This window comes from Lactuca sativa, chromosome 8 (genome assembly GCF_002870075.4).
Source record: "Lactuca sativa cultivar Salinas chromosome 8, Lsat_Salinas_v11, whole genome shotgun sequence".
Classification (NCBI taxonomy): domain Eukaryota; kingdom Viridiplantae; phylum Streptophyta; class Magnoliopsida; order Asterales; family Asteraceae; genus Lactuca; species Lactuca sativa.
In genome coordinates, this window is record NC_056630.2 from 86,327,952 (window position 1) to 86,354,629 (window position 26,678).

The 26,678-nt window shown below is 34.6% G+C and overlaps 2 protein-coding genes across 2 annotated transcripts; one reads left to right on the forward strand and one right to left on the reverse strand.

Annotated features, from left to right (window-relative positions):
• The first annotated feature begins 18,022 nt into the window (after positions 1–18,022).
• On the forward strand, positions 18,023–20,927 carry LOC111883595 (uncharacterized). The gene is made up of 7 exons (XM_023879924.3): positions 18,023–18,189; positions 18,288–18,511; positions 19,230–19,315; positions 19,405–19,551; positions 19,643–19,766; positions 19,933–20,216; positions 20,662–20,927. Exons 2-7 carry the CDS (start codon positions 18,304–18,306, stop codon positions 20,752–20,754), a joined length of 942 nt encoding a protein of 313 aa, XP_023735692.1. The 5' UTR covers positions 18,023–18,189; positions 18,288–18,303; the 3' UTR covers positions 20,755–20,927.
• Positions 20,928–21,122: 195 nt separating this feature from the next.
• Positions 21,123–25,985, reverse strand: LOC111883594 (potassium channel AKT1). Its single transcript, XM_023879923.3, has 9 exons — positions 25,684–25,985; positions 24,133–24,498; positions 23,929–23,986; positions 23,522–23,839; positions 23,094–23,339; positions 22,893–22,991; positions 22,587–22,805; positions 22,301–22,495; positions 21,123–22,202 (listed from the first exon to the last, which is right to left on the reverse strand). Exons 1-9 carry the CDS (start codon positions 25,893–25,895, stop codon positions 21,168–21,170), a joined length of 2,748 nt encoding a protein of 915 aa, XP_023735691.1. The 5' UTR covers positions 25,896–25,985; the 3' UTR covers positions 21,123–21,167.
• Between the last annotated feature and the right edge of the window lie 693 nt (positions 25,986–26,678).

Sequence of the window (26,678 nt, forward strand, 5' to 3'; positions counted from 1 at the left end):
GGCATCCTCCTAGATCCTTAGCCCTAATCCAACATGCAGTTCTCAGAATCATAAATCATACACATAACATAACAAGTATGGGTATCTTGGGGAAAACTTACTTGAGCTCGGCCGGTTGCACACATCACACACCTTGTCCTTTATCAAAATTCTTTAACTTAAAATTTTAGAAACTGTTTTCTTTGTGAAAAATCTTTTAGTACCTTGGTTTGAGTCCAGACACCCCCGAGGGTGTGTACGAATCCCTCAAACCAGGGCTCTGATACCAATTTGTAACATCCAAAAATTCGAGGCCAAAATTTTTACTTTTGATCAGGTGATTTATAAAATGGTTCATCAAAACATTGCCAAGATGATGTGAATACATAAAACCATAATATCATGTCTCAAGACCAAATCATCTGAAATAACAAAATATTAGAGTACAATCCCAGAAAACTCTAAGCGAAAATCATATGTGTGCGTGTGTGATGCGCTGCTACACCGCCGGCTCCTTCCCGTTGGATGAAGAGGTACCTAAAACCAAAACTGAAATTGTAAGCACAAAGCTTAGTGAGTTCCCCCATCATACCACATACCATATAATCACATAGCATACATACTATCGGGCAATTCTGGGGCGCCCGTCCTACCCATGTTAAGCCATTATGGGGTGCTGACCTACCTATGTCAAGTCATTCTGGGGTGTTGACATACCCATGTCAAGCTATTTTTGGGTGCTGACCTACCCTCCGGTCTATCTTAACCGAACACGGGGACTATTTCACCCCCTATTAGTAACACATAATATCATATCATACTCATACTGTCAGACATATCTGGGTTGTCCGACCTACCCATTGGTCCTAACGACCGAATCGGGGACTAGTTCGCTTCTACTGATACTATCTCATATAACATGGCAACTAGCAAGCTAGCATACTCACATATCTAGTAGTCTAGCATACTCACATATCCAACAATAACAGACCAGACAATTATCACAAAGATAATTGTCCCAACTAACAATTACTAGTGGGACGGCCTTGGTGCCTTAGACCCACTTCTACTAGAAGTTAACTCACCTCGATGTTGTGTAGTGTCTGAACTATCCTCGGCGTGAAGGTCGACTTTACTCAACACCTCAATCCCTACATGACAGCCCTCAAGTCATCAAACAGAACATACAACCCTAACCAGGGTCAATACCAAAACCAGGCAAAGTCAACACCCAGTTGACCTGACTCGCCGAGTTGGTCTACCAACTCGTTGATTCCATACTCCACCAACCCGATCCAACCTCGACTCCACTCGTCGAGTCTAGCAAGAACTCAACGGGTTCTCCTTCATTCAAACCATCGGGACCATCTTCATCCGACTCACCGAGTTCTTCCTTGAACTCGGCGAGTTCATTTCCCTCATAAGAATGTCTCTGGTCTACGACTCGTCGAGTTATATGAACAACTCATTGAGTCCATTTTCAAAGATTGGGAGATTTCCTTGGACTCGCCGAGTCTGCTCATACACTCGTCGAGTCCCATGATTCCCAGGTCCCTTTTCACATCTAAACATCTACAAGACTTTCCTCCCTAACAACTAGTCCATCCACAGAATGGATTTCGTGGTCCTTACACCGCAACTCGCCAAGTCCCAAGAACAACTCGTCGAGTCCATCCTTTACCAACACTATACAGTCGATTTAGATGAGCCTTAACACCTCAAAACCATAGATTTGTCCCCCTAATGTCCATTTCATACATAAAGCTCCAAACTTGGTGCACATGCATGGGGGATTTGGCTCAAAAAGCCATAAAAGGTGCTATACAAGATGCATGGGGCTCTCATGGCCATAAAGTTGGCACCTTTATGCCATGAGACCCTTCCAATGACTCAGATATGAAGTAAAGACTCCAGATAACACTCTACAAATCCGAAATGGCTTGGAAAGCCCTAAATGTGCCCAAAATCCAAGTCTAAAGATGAATAAACACATAGAAGACCAAGATAGGGGCATTTTACCTTGATTGTGCTGAAAATGGAACTAGATCTCTGAATCTCTAAGCCCCAACTCGAACTCTCACGCTTCTTTGTTCTTGTCAAGCTTCACAACCCACAAAATGTACCCAAATGGCCTTAGAACACACAAAAACGACTAGGGTTTCGATACATAGCTTTCTGGGAGTGATAAGGGCAATGGAGGCTGAGATAAGGTGTAACGTCCAAAACTCCAACCAATTTAAAACATTTTATTTCATTCAAAAACCATTAAGTTAATACAACTTGTTTTCAAAATAGTTCAAACATCAAAGTATTTCCCAGACCCATATCAGAAGAACATAAAACATGAGGAGCGGTACGATCACGCCTTCGCCTTGCCACGATCTCCTGAAGCACCTGAAACAATAAACCACAACTGTAAGCCCGAAAGCTTAGTGAGTTACCCCAAAGTACCCATACACACATAAACATACGCATACAGCAAAGAAAAACATACTATGGGTCCAATCAACCTTCCGGTTAGAACACCCCTGGCCCTCAACCATCGGGTTGGAATGCCTACAAACTATGAGCCCAATCATCCTACCGGGATGGAATACTCTCGGCCCACAACCATTGGGTTGGAATGTGCATACAGCTATACGTACAATAATAACTACTATGGGTCCAATCATCTCGCAAGATGGAATACCCCAGGCCCCTCAACCATCGGGTTAGAATGCCTACATACTATGAGTCCAATCATCCTACCGGGATGGAATACTCCTGGCCCACAACCATCGGGTTGGAATGCCCCACTTCCTATACATACAGTAACTACTACTACTATGGGTCCAATCATCCCTCAGGATGGAATACCCCAGGCCCCTCAACCATCGGGTTGGAATGCCAACCTACTATGAGTCTAATCATCCTACCGAGATGGAATACTCCTGGCCCACAACCATCAGGTTGGAATGCCCCTACACTAGCCAACATGCACACATAACAGGCAACCACATAACACTCTACAGAACCAACATACTAGGGCCCTATCATCCTACCGGGATGGAATACCCTCTGCTACTGCTCAACATACATATCCCGCAGGTAACCTCCTACCAGCGTACATAAGGCAAAACCAACTACATGTCTATAAATAACCACTACCCAACTACCTTTGTGCTGATCCAACGAAACTTGTCATCACTTAACTACCCTATCCTCCAGGATACTAAGCTAACAGAGCATAACATCATATCATTATCCTATCTACCAGGATACTACCAAGCATATCATCACATAAGCATAACAAGCTCTAAACAACTATTCAAAGGGCCAACCTTGGTGCCTTAGACCCTTGAGTACAGTGAGGATAACTCACCTGAAATGAAGAATCGAACCACAGAAGCATACACCCGAAGCACTACTCCAAACTCCAACACCTATTGCCATCAATGGACCATTGACACAAATAACCAATTACCACAACACCCTTGAAGGTCAAAGTCAAAGTCCAGGCCAAAGTCAAACTTCCTGACTGACTCTACTCGTCGAGTCAACCCGTTGACTTGTCGAGTCCTTATACTCTGAAAACTCTTAGAACATGACTCAACTCGTCGTGTCACCCCAAGACTCGTCGAGTCCAACGATCTCCGAGTCCCATCCTACTCAACTCACAGAGTCACCCCTCGACTCACTGATTCGAGGCTTTAACCAGAAGAGGTTAGGGTTCCGTGACCAGACTCGCCGAGTCCAAGACAATCTTCAATAGACTCGTCGAGTTGTTCTTCCAACTCGCCGAGCCATGCTCATGTTCATACAACTCGTCGAGTTCACCCATGTGACTCATCGAGTCTCTCCAGTTCTCAATCCATACAGTGGCTTTTCGAGCCATGCAGGGGCTCCAATCCATAGATCCACTCTTCTACGGTCTAACCCTCACATAAAGTGGCAAACTTTATGCGAAACCAAGGAGATATAGACCCAAAACACTCTAGGGCTAGGGTTAAGGACTAGGGGGCTTCACCAACAACTCTTAGACAGAAGCTTTATGACATTTTGGACCATCACAAGCCTAGATCTGAGGTAGCAACCTCAGATCTAAGCCTGTAACTCGAAATAGCTCTCAATCATACCAAAAATGCCCTAAATCTCAAATGATAATAGATCTAGATGCAAAAGAGCCCCAAGCAATAAATTATTACCTCCAATATAAGCTCCAACTGAAGTAGATCCCGGATCTACACCTCTCCTTTGCAGCAAGCCTCTTGATTTTCAAGCCCCTATCTAAGATTTTCTCCTCCAAAGCTTTATTCTCTCTATTAATGGAGGCTCACTCGATTCTAGGGTTTTTGGATCTCAAAAGGGTAGAAAAGAGGCTGAGGGTGGGTTATAATGTGCTTTATATAGGGCACAACTCCCGGGATTAGGGTTTTCTCTCTTCAGCACCAACTCGTCGAGTCCAAGCTGCCGACTCGGCGAGTTGGCCACTTAAACCGTGACAGAATCCCGTTCCAACTCGGCGAGTTAGCAGAACTACTCGTCGAGTCCCTTTCCTAAATTTACACTTTAAATCCTTCAATGGTACCTCTGGAATTTGGGGTGTTACATAAGGTGTTTAAATATGGTGCAAACCCTCAGATTTAGGGTTTCACTCAACCAACACCTACTCGCCGAGTCAGACCCCCGACTCGTCAAGTAGGTTACTTAAACCGTCTGCGGGTCACGACTCTACTCAACGAGTTGGGCCTCCAACTCATCGAGTCCCAAAGAAAAAAATACTTGAATAATTGGCATACAAGGAATCAGGTGCTACAGGAGGATATTCAGAATATGGCCTTTCGAACTCGTTATGGTCGTTACGAGTTTGTGGTGATGCCTTTTGGGCTCACCAACGTACCGGCGGCGTTCATGGATCTCATGAACATGGCAAATCAGCTCAACCATCTTCAATTATCACTGATTGGGATAAAACCGTCCCAAATCCTTCTTTCTCTTCTAGGAAAGAAACCGATAACAAAGCCATTATTCTTTTTCATTCTCCCCTTACGAAAGAAGTTGTTGCAAAGGTCTTAGATTTCTCAATGGCTCATCAGATATGGCAAGCCCTTGAAACTTCATTTAATAATTCTTTCATGGAGTGTGTTCATTCCCTTCATATTCTCTTCGAAATTTCGCTAACGGAACATTTTATGTCACTGATTTTGGACGACATTTCAAGGCTATATGTGACTAGTTAGTTGTGATAAGTCAACTAGTTGCTGACATAGACAAGGTGTATTGGTTTCTATGTGGATTGGGTGCTTCATTTAAAACCTTCTCCACTGTGATTCTTGTAACCAACCCTACACCAGGTTTTCATGATTTATTATCTCAGTCAAAAAGCCATAGGATATTTTTGTGATTGCTTCATGGCTCTTCTCTTTCCCTGGTGACGTTCAATGCTTGATAGACTATATCTAATACATCACATAGTGGTCGATCAAATGGCTCTCCTCATAATTCTACTTCTTGTGGTCAACAACCATTTGGCCGTCAATTTTCTCCTTATCAAGTTAACATGAGTGTTATCTTTGGGATGGTAAATTACTCCTAATCATGTACACTGGTAGATCAAGGGTTTCTGATAAAATTTTATTGCACGATGTGCTTGTTATTCCTGATCTAAAAAAGAAGCTATTATCTGTTAATAAACTTATATTGGATTATCTAGTTGATGTATTATTCTCTCAACTACTTTTTACTATTCAGGATCGCCAAACAAAACAAGTTCTAGCTAAAAGAAAGTGTAGGAACGGACTTTATGTGCTTAAAGAAGGACCTCAATCTTTTGTTGCAAATCATGGTGTTACAAATCGGGCATCATACAAGTTGTGGTACACTCAGGGGTGGAACACAAACACTACAAATACGAGGCCGGAATCAAATCTTCATAATTAAACTATATAAACAAGTTTTATATGGTTCAAAATTATGACATATCAAAAGTGTAAACAAGAAAACTAATATAACGATTGTTACATCTTTTATCAAAGTGGAACACGACAATCTTTTGCATTTTTAAAGTCTTCTACAATTGCCTCTAAACTAATCTTTTCAACAAGTTCCCTTTCGAAGTGCAAAACCAATGAGTCATTTAAAAACTCGTCTTCCATTTTATTTTGTAACCTTGTTTTAATGAGTTTCATTGTTGAAAATGATCTCTTTGTTGTAGCAGTAGAAACGGGAAGAGTAAATATGAGAGTAGTTACTTGATAAATAAGATGAAAGTTCGCTAATGTTCTAGTCTGTATCAACCATTGATATAATTCTGACATAAATGTCAATAGTTTATAATATGCATGTTAAACAACATTAATCACATAATGTTGAATTTGTATCTTCAAAACTACTTTTTTCTTTTTCATTAAATCTTCAGGATAAAACTTCTCTACTAATTTAATTATATCACCACTTCGAAAAGACTCATCAACACTTTTAGCATCTAAAGTTGTTAAAAGTCGAAGCAAATCCATTGAGCTATCGCCGAATCGATGATTTAGTTCCATTATTTGACAACTAATTTCTTCGTAAAATATATCCACTCGTTAATGATGTTAAAGTGTATGATCACTATGCTCGTTACGAGCTCGAGCCCCTCTACTAAAGTATGGATAAGACATACCAGGGATATTAGTGTTGCGTTCCTGACAAAATGACATAACAAGAGAGAGGAAATCATCTCATCTTTCATCTTTCATTTTTTGTAATAACAATTTGGTAGATGCAACTAACCTCAATGCATTACAAATATCTTGAGACTATCTTTGTAAAGCTTGACAAAGTAAATCAGTGATCTCCATTATTTCTTTCTCGAGATGAAGATAAAAAATGAACTCAAATGTAGTAATAGCCTCATATCTTGAATCTACGTCGCCTTTGATTTAACCAGTGCCATATTCAATAATTTTAAGTAAAACCTCACAAGTTGGACTAAACATTTTGATTCAGCTAGAAACTGATTTGAGGTGAGAACTTCATCTAGTATCACCAAATCGTTGTAATGTACTAATTTGATTAAGACCTATACCTATCCCTAACTCATCAATATAAATCTTATATGCAATTTCATCACGTTGTGCATCTCTAAGTTTTTCGGCACGCTTGGAGGAAGTACCAACAACATTGATAACAAAAGATAATCGAGTAAAAAACTTTTGTAATGCAACAAATCCTTGTGAAACAGCCATTAATGCTAATTGCAATCGATGGGCAAAATAATGAACATAATATGCATATGGACAATCATTTGAAATCAATGCTTGCAAAACCTTGAAATGACCTCGAATATTTCTTGCACCATCATACCCTTAGCCATGAATTTAGTCATTTGGCAAAGAGGATCTTGTGTTATGTCAAAGGCACCATCGGATTTGGTCTTATCTTTACTCATCCTCAAAAGAATCTCCTTGTGGGATATTATGATACTTATTGGGCACATTGTCTTGAGACCCATCGTTCCATTTACAGGTGCTCCATATTTTTAGTTGGAAATCTTGTTTCTTGGAGTGTAAGGAAACAACCAACCGTATCCCGATCTAGTTGCGAATACAAATATCGTGTGATGGCTAATATGACTGTTGAAATTATCTAGGTAACTGATCTTTTGCGAGAGTTGCATGCACTACCGCCGAATTGACCAACACGTTTTTGTGACAACAAAAGTGCCTTATTTATGACTCAAAATCTAGTTTCTCATAAACGAGAAAAACACTTATGGTTGCTCCATATTTTTAGGTGGAAATCTTGTTTCTTAGAGTGCAAAGAAACAACCAACTGTATCCCGATCCAGTTGCGAATCCAAATATCGTGCGATGGCTAATATGACTGTTGAAATTATCTGGGTAACTGATCTTTTGCGAGAGTTGCATGCGCTACCACTAAATTGACTAACACTCTTGTGTGACAACAAAACTGTCTTATTTATGACTCAAAATCTAGTTTCTCATAAACGAGAAAAACACTTTGCATCGGAAAAATTATACACCAAGTTTGTTCTTACAAATCTTTAGGTTGCTGACATCTTCACAAAGAGTTTACCAGTGACACAATCTAAAACTTTTCGTACCATGCTTCGTCTTGTCTCTCCGCCCTTTCGATTAAGGGGTATTATTAGATGAATATTTGTATTTTAAGTAAATGATTGTATATATCCCATAACTTGTGTAATTATCCTAAAGCGTCGCACCTTAGTAAGCTTTTAGGAAAGTCAGGACTATTTATTGCCGCATCAAGGAAAGATGAAATATTTTCTGTTAATACTCGTGTTGTACTCATAATTATATAATGAATTCCAATCCTCCACATAATGGTAGGATTTGATTTCATAATCTTATATTAGGATCATAAAATAGGATTTAATGATGTCCTTTTAGGGTGCACGAGCCGACGACAGGTTGCAAACACATTAGGGTGCACGAGCCGACGACAGGTTGGAGGAGGTGGCCAACGGTACCGTTGGTACCATCAAGGTGTCGATTTCAAGAAGATGGGGTGCCACTAACTAAAGACGTTTGCATGTAACTTAACCTGTGAACTCTTACTCTCTCTACCATCTTTAATTGTACTTTGTGCATAAATACTTGTACAAAAGTAGTTTTGTATGTTTTTAACATTTCGTGAATTAGGTTTTTATGATTTTAATTAGTTTGTAATTATTTAAAAATAAAAAATTGAGTGGATCGGAAGGGACAAGAAAGGTGAATTTTCATATGAAGTAGGATGAGAGGGGTGGATGATAGAGAAAAAAGAAAATTTGATGTTTGACGTGACAAATGGATTATAACGATGGATTATTTAGATACCCTCCCCTTATAAGATGCTAACATAATCTATTTTTGGTAAAATATAATATTTACATTTTAGGAGGATACGTTGTTTGATGATTTACCTTTCAAGGTGAGATTTACTAGTCTTTTTGTTGAACACTTACGAGATGAGCACGGTTAATTCTAAATTACCTATTGAGGTGTGACATCAATGCCTCCGAAGACTTCAATGGGCAGAGTTTGACCGATGGACCTAATCACCTAATTACAACAAATTCTTAATTCGGATCAAAATAATTGCTAGATTTGGAAGTTGTATGTTTTCAATTTCTTCCACTCGAAATTTCATCGATAAACTAGGTTTATAGTAGGTGATAATCCTATCTGATGGAACAACTTTTGTTCCATAAAAATTAATGTTTTAGCTTGGAGATTGTGGCTTAACAGAATGCCTACTTGAGTGAATTGGGATAAACAAAAGATTGACGTGGATTCATTACTTTGTCTTATTTGTTGCTTACTTTGGAGACTATTGATCCTTGTTGTTTTCATGTCCCTTGGTGTTCTTTATTTGGGACCAAATTGACCATCTTACCATTTCAAAGAAAATGATTGGATGTGGTTATTCTCACTATTTGGATTTCTTAGAATTCTAGGATCTCGATTAATTTTAGAGTAGTTAAATCAAAGACATCTTCTTCATTTGGTAAGATTGTAGCACAAATTTTCTTTTGGTTTTTTCATAGGACTTATAAGGTCAAAATTAAATGGGTTTTTTAGTTTCACAAGTCAATTACTATTATAGCTTCCTTTTAAAAATACAACAGTTCCAAAAATATATATATAATTTTGATTTTGATTTTTGGATGTATTTCTTATTGGACGGGGGTGTATAAAGGTTTTAGTTACCTAATGGGATAGGATAACCATGACTAACCGGATCTTGTTATGAATATGATTACTATTTGTCGAAGTGTGTGGTAAACATGATAATTTGTTTATTTTGATGATTACTAATTGATATATTCCACTTGCATTCCAATAATTATTATTCGTAATATATGCTTTGAATCAGGAAGACGAAAATATTTCAAGCAATGAATTTATATATCTTGCACAAAGTGTTCTTATCCATTTACAACAAAATTTATCTAAGATTGTTACACCTAAAAAACTAGTAGAATTTATGTAAGACGAAGCGGTGGAAGTCGTAAGAGAAATTTCAATGCGGTGGTCATGCAATTTATTGTGGTTGTGATGGGGGAGAAGTTTATGAACTTACCTATTATCAAGGTTTTGAAAACCGAACCGGCCGTTTTACCAGTTCGATGGTTCAGGTGGTCCAACCGTCGGATCGGTCTCAAAAACCGAAAAAACCGAATGATGTCATAATTATATTTAATTATATAAAAAATACAAAAAATGAAAAAAATAAATATTTTTTAAAATTTTCGGTTTTGACCGGTTCGACTGGTTTTTACCGGTTTTCACCGGTTCATATGAATACCGGTTTTTTGACATTTGAGAACTGGATCCGAGACCGGTTCCCAGTTGAACCGGTCGAACCGGCCGGTCCGATTCGGTTTTCAAAACATGGCCTATTATTGTTTGATAAAATGACATGAACGGACCGTTTTTAACATTTTGTCTATTACTTCCGTTTTTATTTTTTTAATTTTAAATACCAATAGCACTTGTTAAAATTTAAGAATCGTCTCTTTGCTTTTCTAAAAGTGGCAAGTTGCCATTACTACCTTTAGCTGCCGCCACCACTAGGGATATATATTAATTGGTTTTTTTTGTTAAATCTGAATCAAACCGTAGAAAGTCGGTTTTCGGTTTTTAGACCTATATGGGTTCGGTTTTTGCATGGGTCGTTTTTTCGGTGTTTTGGGTTGGGTTTATGGGTTTTTGGATTTAAAACTGTGGGATTATGAGCTCATGTGTTTCCAGTTTTCGAGTTCAAACCCATTGAAAGTACGCCGCTATAAATGGTATTGTATCTATTTTAAATATACTAAAATAAAATGTAACACCCGCAGATTCGGGCTAGTCAATTAATATATAATAAGTATTAAAAATGACTTTTTGATAGAAGGTTATATATGATAAATAATCTTAACCAAAGTTATAATATATATGACAATGATTTCGTACATATAAAGAACACTGAAATCCGACTTTCGTATGAAGAAGTTATGTTTCTTCAAAGTTTCACGATTAAATCGACACATATTTGTATATCGGAAAAAGTGAATTTTTGATAAATTACTTTTTAGCCTAAATGATCTAAACAAAAGTCGTAGAACCGAGAGCGTGCATATATATAGAACGTCTAAATCTGAATTCGTGAAAGGACGTTATGATTTTTCGAAGTTTCAGAGCAACAGTGTGGGCATGGAAGTCGGAATTCTAATCGATTGATTGATTGTTAGTCAAAACAATCTAAAGGAGAATTGAAGATCTCGTGAATATGAACCTATCGATATAAAGACAGTCGAGAACGGAGTTCGTATAAATGAGTTATGAATTTTGCATAGACTTTAACAATCTAAACTGGTCTAAATATGATTTTTTGTTAGAGTGAGAATTAGCGGTTGAGAGCTTAATGAAAGTTGTATAACTCGTCGAGAGGATTTCGGGATTTAAAGAACGTCAAAAACGAAGCTCCTATTAAGAAGTTATGAATTTTCGAAAATCTGGAAATTCGCACTCGCGTAGTACGTGACGTGCACGATGACATGAAACCACGAGAGAGTGCCACGTGGCAATGTTGGGTGGCCAAATTCTTTATGAGACATGGTAACATGGCACCACAAAAAGCCGACACATGGCTCACCAAAATCGCGACACGTGGTTGCTTCTAGAAAGGTGGGAGATTGGGAGGTGACTCATTCCGGACATGACACATAACACAAGTTAGGAGGAGCTAGCAGGGCAAGAGGGTGCGACGCGCCTCCCAACAACCCATATAAACCCTTCCAAATTCATCTCATTTCCACTGAAAAACTTCCACAGCTCTCTCTCAAACCTCTAGATTTCTTTAGGGCTAACTTTAGGGGTTTTTAATAGTCCGTAGCAGGGCTCTAGTGTGTCAGAGGGTCCGACATGTTTGTGTGTTTTCCCGACTTTCGCTAAAACCTCTATAAGTTAAGCTACACTCTTTTGCTTTCGGTATAACTTTTATTTATAGTCATAAGTCGTTATTATGAACCTATAAATAATATTTATCAGTAATTCCAAGTCGTTATACTAAATGATCTACTTACATGGATGATGTCTAGGCTGGATTTTGTGAGGTGTTTAAAGTGAGATTTCCAAACAGTATACTATGTATACCAAACGGACCCTACCTCAGATATGATCCTACCTGGTTGTTCCTTACTTGATAGATCTTGATGTAGACATTGGGATTAGTGAGGAATCTAGACTATCATTAGTCACCAGGTGTGTTAGACTAAGACTTAATAATTGTCATACTAGGTCACGTCAAAGGTAAAGATAAGGTACCAAGGCGAAGTTCTGACCAAATTTTGAGGCATCCACTTTTATCATGTGAGTAGATAGTTACTTTCAGCTTACACACACACACACACACACACACACACACACACATATATATATATATATATATATATATATATATATATATATATATATACTAGGCGAATGTCCGCGCGTTGCGTGGGATATAAAAAAATATTTTATATTAAAAATAACTAAATCATTGTTATTAAAAATTAAATAACAATTTCATAAAAAATATAAAAAATATTTTTAGTATTTTTATTATGTTGAACTATATCATAAGAGATAAGGTTGGAACTTGAAGATGTTTTGCATATACAAAGTTATATGGTTAAAATGGAAAAAAAAATTAATAAATAAATCGTTATTGTTATCTATTAAATAATAATTTCATATTAAATTAAAACATTTATATTAAATATTATCATTATGTAGAAAATATGATAATATAGAGACATCTTTTTATCTATCTTAAATTTTATTATTTTGTACAACATATGATAATAGAGACAACTATTTATCTTAAATAGTAAAAAAAATGTTTTGTATCATAAATATTACCATAATTATGTAGAACATATGATAATAGTGACGTTTTTTATAAGGTTAAAACTTTAAATTGTATTACATACATGGTTGTAAAACTTGGCTAACACAACCAAATATTGGACATGTTACTTAACCTCAGCCTCCAATGGAAGCGAGTTTGCCTAACTCAGCCAGAAAACACTCGGATATTTATTAAACTCGATCCAAATCTAAAAATACGGTCCAAAATCATTTTCGAAATTCTGAAATTTAATTGGTCACTTGTCGACAAAGACGATCTCACCAAAAAAATACACTCAACGTCCTACAAAGTTAGATGCAAGGAAGATCTCACGGCTTAGTCCCTTTGAAATATTTCACAACTTTTCCTATTTATAGAGAAAAATACATTCTCTTGTTTACTCTCACGATCAATGTGAGATGAAGACATTTTAATTAAACTCATTTCTTTATTTGCCAATAATTTCATTTTGTTAAATAAAATATTAAATAATAAAACTAAAATGTTATCCAGAAAATTTAATGTTTAATAGTTCCATTTTTCAGTAATCTCTTAAGGTGCTATAAAAAAATTAAGTTTTTATTGAATAACTTTTTGTTAAATCCTAAAATCATAAATTTAGTTAGGTACTTAATATAGAAAGTTTGTTTATATGTATTTTCATGATTCAAAATGTCATTATAAAATGAATTCATTTATAAATATAATCGAATATATATTTCGTGTTTTTGAATCAAAATGATTTTTCAAACAATTATAATTTTATGTTTAGGTAGATTTTTTTATATTTATATAACATTATGTAACTTATAATATTATTATAAACAATTTTAATAATCATGGGAGTTTCAAATGTATGTGGTGAAAGGAAAATGCTTCATTTATCGGTCCAAATTGATCAAATTCGGACCGATTCAGCTTAATATACAAAACTACATAACGTTTTTTCCATTGAAACCTGGTTTGTATATATTTTGTGTATTTGAATCAAATTTATTTTTCAAACAATTATAATTTCATGTATAGGTAACTTATTTAAAATATTATTAGAAACAATTTGACAAATCATGAGAGTTTCAAATGTATGTGCTGAAAGGAAAATGCTTCCTTTATCGGTCCAAGTTGATCAAACTCAGACCGATTCAACTCAATATACCAAACTACATAACGGTTTTTCAGCTGAAACTGAACCTAAAAAAATCTTGTTCAAAACCATTTTCAGGATTCTAAAACTTAAATGGACAGTTGCCAATAAAGACAATCTCACCAAAAAATACCCTCAACATCCTAAAAAGGTAGCCATAAGGAAGTTCTCATGGTTTGGTTCCTTTGAAACATTTCACAACCTTTCCTATTTATAGAAGAGGAAACGTTCTTTTGTTTACTCTCACCATCGATATGGGATGAAGACATTGTAATAAAACACACTTTCTTGTTTATAAAACATTATTCAACTTGTTTAGTAAAACACTATTTCTCTTGTTTACCCTTTCTTTATTGTTCAATAGTTCAATTTTTCTATAATCTCGTAAGTGGCTATCCAAAAAAATAAGTTTTTATTGAATAACTTTTTGTTTAATTCTAAAATCATAAATTCAGTTAGGTACTTAATATAGAAAGTTTGTTTATATGTATTTTCATGATTCAAAAGTTCATTATAAAAAGAATTCATTTATAAAATATAATCTGAGTATATATTTCGTGCTTTTGATCAAATCGAATTTCAAACAATTATAATTTTATGCTTAGGTAGATGTTTTTTTTTATATTTATATAACATTATGTAACTTTTTTTAAATATCATTGGAAACAATTTGAAAAATCTTGAGAGTTTCAAATGTAATGAAAGGAAAATGCTTCTTTTGTGGTCCAAATAGATCAAACTCGCACCGATTCAACTAAATATACCAAACTATATATATATATATATATATATATATATATATATATATATATATATATATATATATATATATATATATATATATATATTTTCTAGTGAAACTTGGTTTGTATATATTTCGTGCTTTTGAATAAAAGTGATTTTTCAAACAATTATAATTTTAGGTTTAGGTAGATGCTTTTTTATATTTATATACAATTATGTAACTTATTTATAATATTATTAGAAATAATTTAAAAAATCATGGGAGTTTCAAATGTTTGTTGTGAAAGGAAAATGATTCATTTATCGGTCCAAATTGATCCAGCTCCGGTTCAAGTCAATATACTCAATTACATAATTTTTTTCTAACTGAAACACGGTTTAAACCTGAATAAATTCAGTTCAAAACCATTTTTGGAATTCTAAAAGTTAACTGGACACTTATCAATATAGACAATCTCACTAAATAATACCTTCAAAATCCTACAAAGGTAGGCATGCGGAAGTTCTCATGGTTTGGTCCCTTTGAAACATTTCACAACATTTCATATTTATAGATGAGGAAACATTCCCTTGTTTACTCTCACCATCGATGTGGGATGAAGACATTGTAATAAAACACTCTTTCTTGTTTATAGAACATTATTTAACTTATTTATAATATTATTGTAAAAAAATTGAAAAGTCATGGGAGTTTCAAATGAATGTGGTGAAAGGAAGTTAAAAAAGGGGTTTTCAAATGCATGAGATTCAAGAAAAAATGCTAGCTTTATAAATATGTATGATATATATATATATATATATATATATATATATATATATATATATATATATATATCAAGTATTCAATTTGCTTAGACGCCTTATGCGTTTATTATTTGTGTTCCTGATAATTGTGTTAAATGAGATAATGATTTTTACTTGCATTAAATTATATATGTATTTTATCTTACTTATATTGTATCGGGTAAAAAAGGTAGAGAGATAAAAGAGATAGTATATATGGTGAGAGACCATGCCAGAGATAGAAGAGTGGTTATAGACCATACCAGATAAAATAGTGGTGAGAGACCGTGCCAGAGATAGAATAGCGGTGAGAGACCATACTAGAGAAAATAGTGGTGAGAGACCATACAAGAGAAAATAGTAGTGAGCGACCATGCCTAACTAAGAGCGGTCATCTAGCAGAGTATTGATGATAACCATAAACTCTTCTAAACAATTCAGTGGAACACTAGCATACTCATAATTTGTAGGTGTTACTGAATCATACTATCAGGATGTATGGATTGTGTTTTTATTTGAGTACTTTATCCTCCTAATTGTTGCCTTGTTGATGTGTATTAAGGAATCCCCGATGCTATATTATCTACTCGTTGTTACATAGATTCTCTAGGATAGGTCCCTCGAGATTATCATTTAGGATCAAAGAGTGAGAATAACGGGAATGAGTAATCCGGATTAATATGTTTGGTGTGTTATATATACTTAAAACAATATAATAATAATATTGTGGGTTGGAAACTCAATGTGCTCATCAGGCTCTCAAGTCTGACCTTTTCAGTTTTCTTGTATCACAGGACCCATTGAGAAATTCAAGGAGTATAGGTCATTAGTGCAATGAGTTATTGTAAGGCTTGTAATAATTATGTTTGTGCTTATGTTTCTTGTATCAGTTATAACATCCCAAAGTTTATAATAATCAACAAAAACATTTTTATGAAAATACTTTTTATGGACAAATTCCGCATTTATAAATAAATTATGTTTTAAAAATAACATAAATAAAACGGTCTTTTTTAGTTGGGAAAATTAAGGATGTCACATAAAAATAGAAATTCTAGTATTCTAAAAGTATAAAAATATTCAAAAGATAAAAGCATAACCCGACTTTACTACCCCGACTTTACTACCGAAATGTTAAAAAATATCAAAACTGCAACTTTTTGAAACCATGTATCAGCAACTTACCGCTTTTCAAAAAACACAAGGACCATACTGAAAATTTGACAATATTAACTTCAACTCAAAATAAAAGTTCTACAACTAACCACTAACTTTTTTGGATGAATGTTCATAAATAAATAAAAAATGAATCTAGGTAGAAGATTTATCTATATTTAGAAAATTCATTTCCCGTGGGGAAATATCGGCCTTCCTTCACTAACAAAAAAACATGTTTACTATAAATAGAGAAATTGTAATAAATATGATAGTTTTAGAGATCATGATAACGATCTGATAGTATTAAAAGGAAAAAGATTTTAACATATTATTTTTTTAATAATGATCAAACGGGTTAAATAAAATAAAATAAAATAATGTCTAATTTTATTTAAACACTTTCCAGAAAATAGTAAAAGTTTAGTCCAATTACAGAAGAAAAAAAAGAGATTTTAGTATTTTGCAAACATGCCTACGAAAATCTATGAGAATTTTTTTTTTATTTTTTATTTTGTAGATGAAAACTACAAAGTTAAGTTTTTTTTTTTGTTGTGAAAATGGTTTTTGAAAAATTCACCAACACATATAGACTTCATCCTTTTTTTTTTGAAATTTTAAATTTCTTTTTTTGTATTTTTATAGATAGAACCCACGTTTTACATACGGAAAAATTAGATTTTTTTTTTCAAAATGATATCGTTTTGGTTGCAACATCATTTTTTAGATGAGTGTCATTATTTAATAGGCGTGTCATTATTTCATAGGTGGTTGTCAATTTTGTATATATTATCTGTTAAATTTATAGTTCTTTTGATAATTAGGTTAATTTTTACTATTTTTTTCAAATTTATTATGATTAAACTTATTTATATTTTTCTTTAAACAAAAACATACTAATATGCTGCATTTTCTTTTTCTTGGCTTAAAAGTAAAGCTTCCAACCCAATGTATCTTGGAAAGCTTGGTTTTTAAACCCATTGTAATTGGTGTTGTTTTTTTAATTCTAGTGTTTTGTTAGAATTTTAATATAAGTATTTACCTTTTAAAAAAACAAACTAATATGTATAACTTTGCCTAAGGTACATTCAAATATATATATATAATCAAATCGTTTATAAGAAATGTTATATTTATTAAAGATATAACTTTGCATTATACATAAATTAACAAAACATAAACATAAATAAAGGATGGAAGAATCAATCAAGAGATAAGTTTGAGAAAAAGAAATAGTTGTAAATAAATAAATAAAAAAAAGAATATACTTTTAACAATATATATTTATTTATAGACGAAAATAGTATGTATTTGGGGAAAAGCGGATATAAATAGATAACAGATGAGTGCCCACATCCCATGTAGCAGCAGTCGGTTCCATGAGCTGACGGGGCTGTTCAACATTTTCTATCACCATCTTCTTCAATTCCCCACCCAATACACATTTATGCAAGTCTTAGGTTAATCACTTTGAACTGTTCATACTACTGTTTCATGATCACTACTTCAGTATAAGCTTGGTACTTCACTTTCCGTTCTCATTATCTTATATTCTTATGTGATTTTGATCGTTAGTTTAACAATCTGCGAATTTTTTGTGCTTCCGTCGATTAATTAGGTTAAAATCTGCGAAAATGGCCGGAGAAATTGAGCTGGAAGCAAGCGGTTTCATAAACCCTAGCGATACGGATCCTCTACTTCAGAATCACCAAAATGCTGCTTCTGGTTCATCGTCGTTGGCAGCGGCGGCGGGTTTGGGTTCTACTGAGATTACGTGTGAAGATGTTGAAGCTGGATCGATAACCACTTGCCGTATCTGCCTTGAATGCGACGGCGAGGAAGGTGAATGTTATATTTTATTTTTTCATAAATAGTGAAATCGATAAGTTCATAAAGAGCACAATTCAGTTTTAGAGTTTTCTACTTCTCATTGATTAAATTCGCATAAATTTACTTATGCTCTTCTGAAACGAGTTTGAAGTCGTTACTTCACAATCGGTGTGATGTTGAACATTTTACATATATTCTCTAAATACATGGAAATCAGAAAATGCTTAAAGTGCTTCTATGATCAAATGTGTACATTTGTGTTAAAGTTTTTACTCCTATATCTTACTGATGTACTTAAAATGACTTGACAAAATCAGTCTAGATTTGCTTGCTGCATATATCATGTCTCTAAATTGCTCTACAAAGGGATTCATTTTGCTAAATTTGGCTTCTCTTTCAAATGATTCTTACTATAATTGTCGATCCCAAATTGCTATCGATCAAGTTTTATAATGCTTTTATCATAAGACAAGTTATTAAATTATCTAGTGTAATAAAGAGAATTTGAGTCCCCCTTGTCCCTCTTTAATTTGTTAACGTCTCTTCTCTCCAATCCCCAAATTGTAAGAGACACAACACTGTAAGAAAGTTATTCAATTTGTTTGATGACTAGTGGTATATCAGGATTATATAGTGTCAATTTCTAATCTTTGGTACTATTAACTTCTATTTTTAGTAAGAAATATCTCCGATTCCATAACAATTCCTCATTAATTCTTTCTTTTTGTAGATGATGATCTGATATCTCCATGCATGTGCAAAGGCACACAGCAGTTTGTTCATCGTGCATGCCTTGACCACTGGCGATCTGTCAAGGTGATGAATGACAATTACTAATTATCACCCTAAATTTATCAAGAATTATTTTACAATTTTTTTTTTTTACATTTGTTACTTTTAAACAGGAAGGATTTGCCTTTTCTCATTGCATGACTTGCAAAGCTCAGTTTCATCTTCAAGTTGTTGAGTTGAAAGACAACTCATGGCGCAAGATTAAGTTCAGGCTATTTGTTGCTAGGGATGTCTTCCTTGTCTTTTTAGCTGTTCAAACTGTGAGAAAATCTTCATTTTTCTTTTTCTTTTTCTTCCAAATTCAATTCATAGTATTTTTTTTAAGTAATCATACAACATTAACTGATGCAGGTGATTGGACTGATTGGAGGTGTTGCATACATTGTGGACAAAGATGGATCTTTCAGAACTTCTTTTAGCGACAGCTGGGATCGAATTTTATCAACTCATCCTCTACCATTCTACTATTGTGTAGGTACGTGTTTTGTAAATACGCAAATCTTGAAGGTGAGAATCTATTCAAATACAGTAAAAAATCTAAGACATATGCTGTAATTAAAAACCAATGAAATTACATTGCTATTTCTCTCATTTATTGATTTAGTGATTGAAGTATTGTTATATATGTAATATGAAAACAGGGGTGATTGGTTTTTTTGTGGTGGTTGGGTTTATTGGGGTGATAGTTCATTGTACATCTCTGAACAATGATCCGCGAATGGCTGGGTGTCAAAACTGCTGTTTTGGGTGGGGAATTTTGGACTGTTTTCCTGCATCAATGGAAGCGTGTTTGGCTTTGGTTATCGTTTTCATTGTTATATTCATCATACTTGGAATTGCCTATGGCTTTCTTGCTGCCACCATGGTTATACAAAGGATCTGGCAAAGGCACTACCATATCCTCACCAAAAAAGAACTTACCCAGGTACATACTACCTACTACCTAATCTTCTTAAATGCCCATAAATGAGTTTAACATTTTTGTTATTTTTTATGACTTTACCGATTTTGATATTTACATTAACAATTAATTGTACTTTATGAAACAATAATAACATTTAAATCTACAACGTTTATATATAAGTAACAATTATTTTTAGATTAAAAAACGTTTACTCAAACACGTTTGTTATGTCCTATATACATCAGTATTATTTTTATTAGATTAGATGTTTTTATAAATTATTTGTAGTCGATGTGACAACAGGGGGGGGGGGGACCTTTTTCGAAAAAAATGTGTAATCATCGCATTGGTGTTTTTCATTATCGTTAATGGCCACTTTCAAAGAAAAGAGTAGATAATTCTAAAATCCAATTCATATTTTTTGTTTTGTTGAATCCTTCTTTTTCTTTTTCTTTTTCTGATATAGGAGTACGTAGTGGAGGATCTTCATGGACGTTACTCCCCTCCAAAACTCGATCCAGAACATGCAGACCGCCTTAGGATGCTCAAGCTTCTGTAAATTCCCCTACACACATACACATATATAATAATAATAATAATAATAATAATAAGTCTGGTTTTTTCTTAAGGTTAGGTAGTTTAAATACCAGTGCTTTTACAAAAGCTATATACTATAAAGTCCTCCGTCTTGTTATATAATATAAACATCAATATATGATCGTTTGAGTTGTCTATCTGTGTTTTCTAAATGCACTTCATACAAATGTATCCACTTTCGATACAAAAGAACAAAGCAGAAACAACAGAGAATGTTACTATTGATTGATATTATATCATATATGTGAGAATGTTACTATTGATTGATATTATATCATATATGTGAGGTTATCTGTTAGGAAAAAAGTTAAAAATCTACCCAAAAAGATATAATAAACAATTAATGAGATTAGAATTTGATAAATCTTGATGGTGTTATCTTAGATTTTCACCATCTTGTTGTTCACTCATCCGGTTTGCATCACTCACAAATACCAAATGATCACCATCTCTAACAACATCTATTTCATCTACTTCCGCCCCTTCTTTATTCACAACCCTCGCCCCCAAAAAACCATACTTTTTCAACCCAATTTCAACCAACTCCTCAAACGTCTTCGGTAACATAACAAGCTTGCCCGAAACATCACCTTTCTCCGGGCAGCTCACAACAATCCTGCCCGGATTCTCCTTCTCCTTCTCCTTCTCTCTCCACCCACCCCCAATGCTTGTAGGCTTAGGGGACACCAAATCTATACTATTCTCACCTTCTCTTTTATTTGACATAATACCAAAAAGCGAATTATGGAAATTATCACTTCTACGCCTCCGCCTTGACCTGGTCCATGACCCTGACCCTGACCCTGACCCTGGCCCGTCGTCTGTATCCGGTCCTGCCCGGGTCATCGTGGGCTCGCTTTTAAACCGCCCGAGAAATTGTACATGTGGCGCATGATGCGCCCGTGTGTCTTCAGGAATGGAAACAAGTGGTACAGGTGGTGGTTTTGTCAACTGGTGGTCAACTATTACGGATTGGAAAAGCGTCTTGATATCTTCATGTCCTTGTTGGTCCGCCAAGTCTCGTGGGGTCCACCCGTGACCGTCTACTTGGTCAATATTAGCTCCTTGACTTAATAGAAACCTCACCATCTCAACATTGCCTTCATTGACAGCAACATGAAGAGCCGTCAGGCCGTCATTTTTAGGACATGTCACGTCACCTCCATATTGGATGATCTTTTTGAGTAAATCTAGGTTGTTTTGTTCAGCCGCCATGCAAGAAAACTGGCCCACATCGCCGGAAGATAAAGTGGCGCCGTTATCCGCTAGAATTCCAATCACCGTTTCATGGCCACCAACTATCGCCTCCCATAATGGAACACTCCCTTCTGAATCTTTACAATTGGGGTCTACTCCATAATCTAGCAGTAAAAGCACACAGTTTTGACTTCCTTTTGACGCCGCTATGTGCTGAAAACAACACAAAACAAACACATTGATTAAAAAAACAGATATAAAGATTAAGCTTCATAAATGTTATGTCTCAATATATTCAGATATATGCTTACCAAAGCGGTTCTCCCATTGTTGTCGGATTCATTTGGGTCAAGACCTTTCTTGAGCAATTTGTGCAACAAAAGGTCGTCTCCTCTAAGTGTAGCAAAGCATAGACTTAAAGGCAAGTCCATCCTTCCACGTGCCAGCATGTTCTCTGTTTCCACCAACACTGTTTCCATATGTGGATCACCTACGTCTTTCAAATGCTGTTCCCATAAAAAAATACAATATAAAATCAGTTTAATGCAACCAAGTACAATGTATTAAAAAGAAAAGAATATTTAACAGTATAAAGACCTGGAGAAGATTGTTCATAATGATTGTCCCATCACCAACGTTAGCTTGAACAATGTTCAAAAAGGTGGTCCGGTTTAATCGTAATAACTGGCTTAATCTTTTGGTGCGAACTGTAAAAAGTTGTGGTCTATAACAAAGAACACCGATTTCACCACAAAGGTCACCAGGTCTTGCTTCGCCTATAACCTGTTCGACTCCGTTTTTCATAACAATCAATTCCTGATTACATAATTAAACCATTAGATACAAAACAGGAAAAAAAATCATTTACTCTTATTGAAAATAAATACGACAATAAAGACTCACCACTGCTCCTGTAACAAGGATGTAGAAATCCGTTGGTGCTTCGTTCTGCAAAATAACATCTTCCTTTGGAGGAAAATATTCCGCTTTCATTTCCGAAACCTTAAAAAAAATCATGAAGCGTTATTAATTATGAAATAAAATTTCTGTTTTAGGAAAATATATTGTATTAAAAAGTGATAGGGATATAGATATTAAACATACCAGCTGAAAAAGCAAGTCGTTGGAGACACCACGAAACAAGTAGGCGTTATCGAGAAGCGAATAGAAAAGGAAGTGAGAAATGCTTGAACGAATGGCTTTCGGGAGTGAATCAAGAGTCTCTTGTTGTTGTAGACCCTCTGAATCTGTTCTAAACTTCAAACACAAATGAGCAAGCATCTGATCTTGCAAACGAACTGGCAACTGATTTCTATGCGCAAAACTCGAAGCCGCTTGAATCGAATCCCTCTACATCAAACACAAAAACCCCAAAGTAAATAAACAGATAACTGTAAGCCCTTATAAGCCCAAAGTTATCAGCTTACCAATAACTTCAAGAGCTATTGAGTAAAGTTTGTAACTTTGGGCTTAAGGTGCTACAGAATACAAATAATTCAAAAAATGGTTATTTGTCTGTCGAGATAACTTACAAATTGTCTAGTTTTACTGGTGCCATGGACAACTAAATTTGTCATATTTCCGATGAGATATGAAGTCAATCCGAGGTTGAAAAGCATGTAACATATGACAAATATCATCTCCCTTCTATTTTGAGCATGTAAATCTCCATATCCCACAGTTGTGAGAGTTGTAATTGACCAATACAAGGATGTAACGTAACGAACCCCCAAACTTTCCTGTTTAAACCCTTCATTATCATACCCGATCCAAGTCCTACCCGGGTTTGGGTAATGAGCAGCAAGATAATAATAGAAACACCCCGCAGAGTGAACAGCAAATAGGGTAACCTATATGAAACACGTTATGTTAAAACACACTAACTATATATCCAAAAAAACAAACACGCGTTAAGTAGTGTCATGATAATAGTACTTACGAAAATAAGCTTCGCACATCGCACCCAAAAGTAATTGAAGTGTCTATCTTTCTCCAATCTGTAAAAAAAACAAGAAGAAATTAAACAAAAATCCAAAAAAAAACTGAATTCATGTGGGCCCTCCTGAGCTATTTTATCTCAAGTGAGATGTTATAAGTACAGTGTGGGCCAGGTCAAGGATAACTAGGAAAAAAAATAACGTACCTGGCAAATAAGGCGCTGACTCTACGTAAACGCCATAGTCGAAACATGTTGAACAATCCATAGGATTGTAAGGATCCGGTGGAAATCTTGTGGGCTAATTCGGAAGGAATTGTGGAAATGATATCGAATACTAGCCAAGTGCTTGTATACCTCCATGCAATTTGTTTGTGTTCATCAACCAAAAGATAGGTGTTTTTATCAAGGTAAGCTACAAAGAACGTAAGAATGATGTCAACTGCAAAGAAACTATTGACAACGTTGTCAATAATCGAAAGTGGTTTTCGTGGTTCTTCTAGAAAACCGAATTCGAATGGAGACACCCAAGCAGTGTAGAGTACAAGTACAACTAGAAATGTTTCCCATGCCCTGCAGAAGATAAATAATGTTTTTAAAAAATCCAAGACGAAATAATTAATTAATTAAGTAATTAATAGAATAGAATATGAAACGGTATATATCATCTAGATTCCCACATATGTTGATTAGAAGTTTGGTTTTACAGGCTTAAAGACACGTTGAATGCAAAGTCATTCTTTTCCACCAAAAAGAGTCAAAATTAGACGGAAGTAGAAAAAATTCTCATATCGTTTTCCTTTAATTGTCAGCTTCTGATATTAAATACAATATTAGTTCTTTACAATTTTCAAAATAAGAATAAATGCATGAAGCGAGAAAATAGAAACATAAAAAGGAATACAACTATGACTTGTGATACCTTTTATTTTAACTTTAAATTAACTTTAAAGAACAAAGAGATTATTATTAATTATTCTTAATTTGAGCCCTTGGAGATATACTATTGAAGCCAAAAAACAAACAGCAAATCCTTTGGAATTTCTCTTCTCGTATACACACCATCCATTATTCTTAAAACAACACTTTGACAACCGAATATATAATTACCTCCGTCCAAACCAAGTACTTTAATCGTGAATCTTATTAAAGTTGCCCAATATTTATGTTTCTTGTTTTACTTTGATTTTGCATACTAACAATTTAAAAGTTTATACATATTTAATACTCAATCAAGATTCTGAGCGGTTTTCAGAAATGAAAATAGTAAAGCGCTCCAAAACAACTATGATAGAATCAACGTACAAATCTCTGCAATATCCGCTGAGCAGAAGATACGACTAATAATAACAAATTTCAAAACTGCAGAGATATAAATGCTTTTGCTAGTAATAATGCTATCTACTGTACAACTGATAAGGCACAGCGTACAAGAAATTACAGCAGAGTGACTGTCTCGGAACTCATTACGCTATCAATGGCGGTTTCACAAAAATCGGCAGACTACGCTCTACGAAGATTCACACAGAAATTACGAACTGTTACTTCTATTTCAATTAGACTAAAAATAGCAACAAAAATCCAGTTTCAGGTTGCAATTTCGTGACTATTAAATCTATCGCTGAACATACGCTCGCTCAAACTGTATGTATAACAGTATAAGAATGAAGAAACAGTATTCAACATAAACACAAAACAATCATAGATGATTACTTGATTCATCGAGATGATATATGATAATTATGTGTATGTATATACCTGTAACGGCGATCGTAAGGAGAGACGATGAAGTTACGAAGTTTAACACGACGATTGCTACGAGCACCGAGCGAGGGTAAAATTCCGGTGGTTAGACTGTAGTGACTGCCGTCTCTGGACATCTGTTCGAGTTCTTTGGCATCGCCACACATTGAAACCCTAAATACTCGATTCTTCTTGAGATTATTATCACTATCAAAAATTTCCGCCATCTTTAACTTCGGAATGCTCTTCTTTCTTCTTCGACTGCCTTCTATTTATATGTACAAAGCAATTGATGTGGGTCCCTACTCCCACGGTCTCCACGAGACTCTTCCTCCAAGTGTTGTTTGGGCTCTTTATTGCTTACACCAGGAAACTATAACTTTTTTTTTAATAATATTACAATAATGGTCCTTTTACTATTCCATAAATACTACTTTAGTCTTTTAATTTCGAAATTTGGTATTTTTAGTATACACATATCAACTATTATTCGATGCTTCCTCTTTGTAGAGATAGCCTGTAGTTTAATACTATAAGTTAATTATTCCTGTATTAGATATTTTAATTTAAAGTGTCAAATAATAAAGATAAAATTTTAAAAAAATTATAAATCAAAGTTTTAATTAGGAATATATTAATTTTTTTTTTATAATTGTTAGTGTCAACAATATTATTCTTATTGATATATAATTGTTAATCGATACTTATACTAAAAACATCTATATACTTTCATATTGACAATGGTCTTTTTATTTCTTTAGTCACTAACTTTTGTATCATAGCTTAGGTATGAGATTGTTGATTTTTTTTTAACTAGTTATAGAAACTACTAAAGTTTAGAGGATTCCAACATAAAGTCATTTCATTTTAGAAAGTTCAAATCGCAAGTAATACTATATAATGGTGGTTATAGATTACCTAATTTTGTGAAAAGTAAATAACCAATGAGCAACAAAACCATGAAACTACACTCATTAGGGGACTAACATATTAAAGTAAACTTTCGACGT

Bases quoted from the DNA above. Each gene is read 5' to 3' on its own strand.
- LOC111883595 (XM_023879924.3), top strand. From the start codon at position 18,304: ATGGCCGGAGAAATTGAGCTGGAAGCAAGCGGTTTCATAAACCCTAGC. The intron at 19,316-19,404 runs GTGATGAATGAC...ACTTTTAAACAG, and splicing joins ACCACTGGCGATCTGTCAAG to GAAGGATTTGCCTTTTCTCA. The intron at 19,552-19,642 runs GTGAGAAAATCT...TAACTGATGCAG, and splicing joins TCTTTTTAGCTGTTCAAACT to GTGATTGGACTGATTGGAGG.
- LOC111883594 (XM_023879923.3), bottom strand. From the start codon at position 25,895: ATGGCGGAAATTTTTGATAGTGATAATAATCTCAAGAAGAATCGAGTA. The intron at 24,499-25,683 runs GTATATACATAC...TATCTTCTGCAG, and splicing joins CCTTACGATCGCCGTTACAG to GGCATGGGAAACATTTCTAG. The intron at 22,496-22,586 runs GTCTTTATACTG...TTATGGGAACAG, and splicing joins TTATGAACAATCTTCTCCAG to CATTTGAAAGACGTAGGTGA.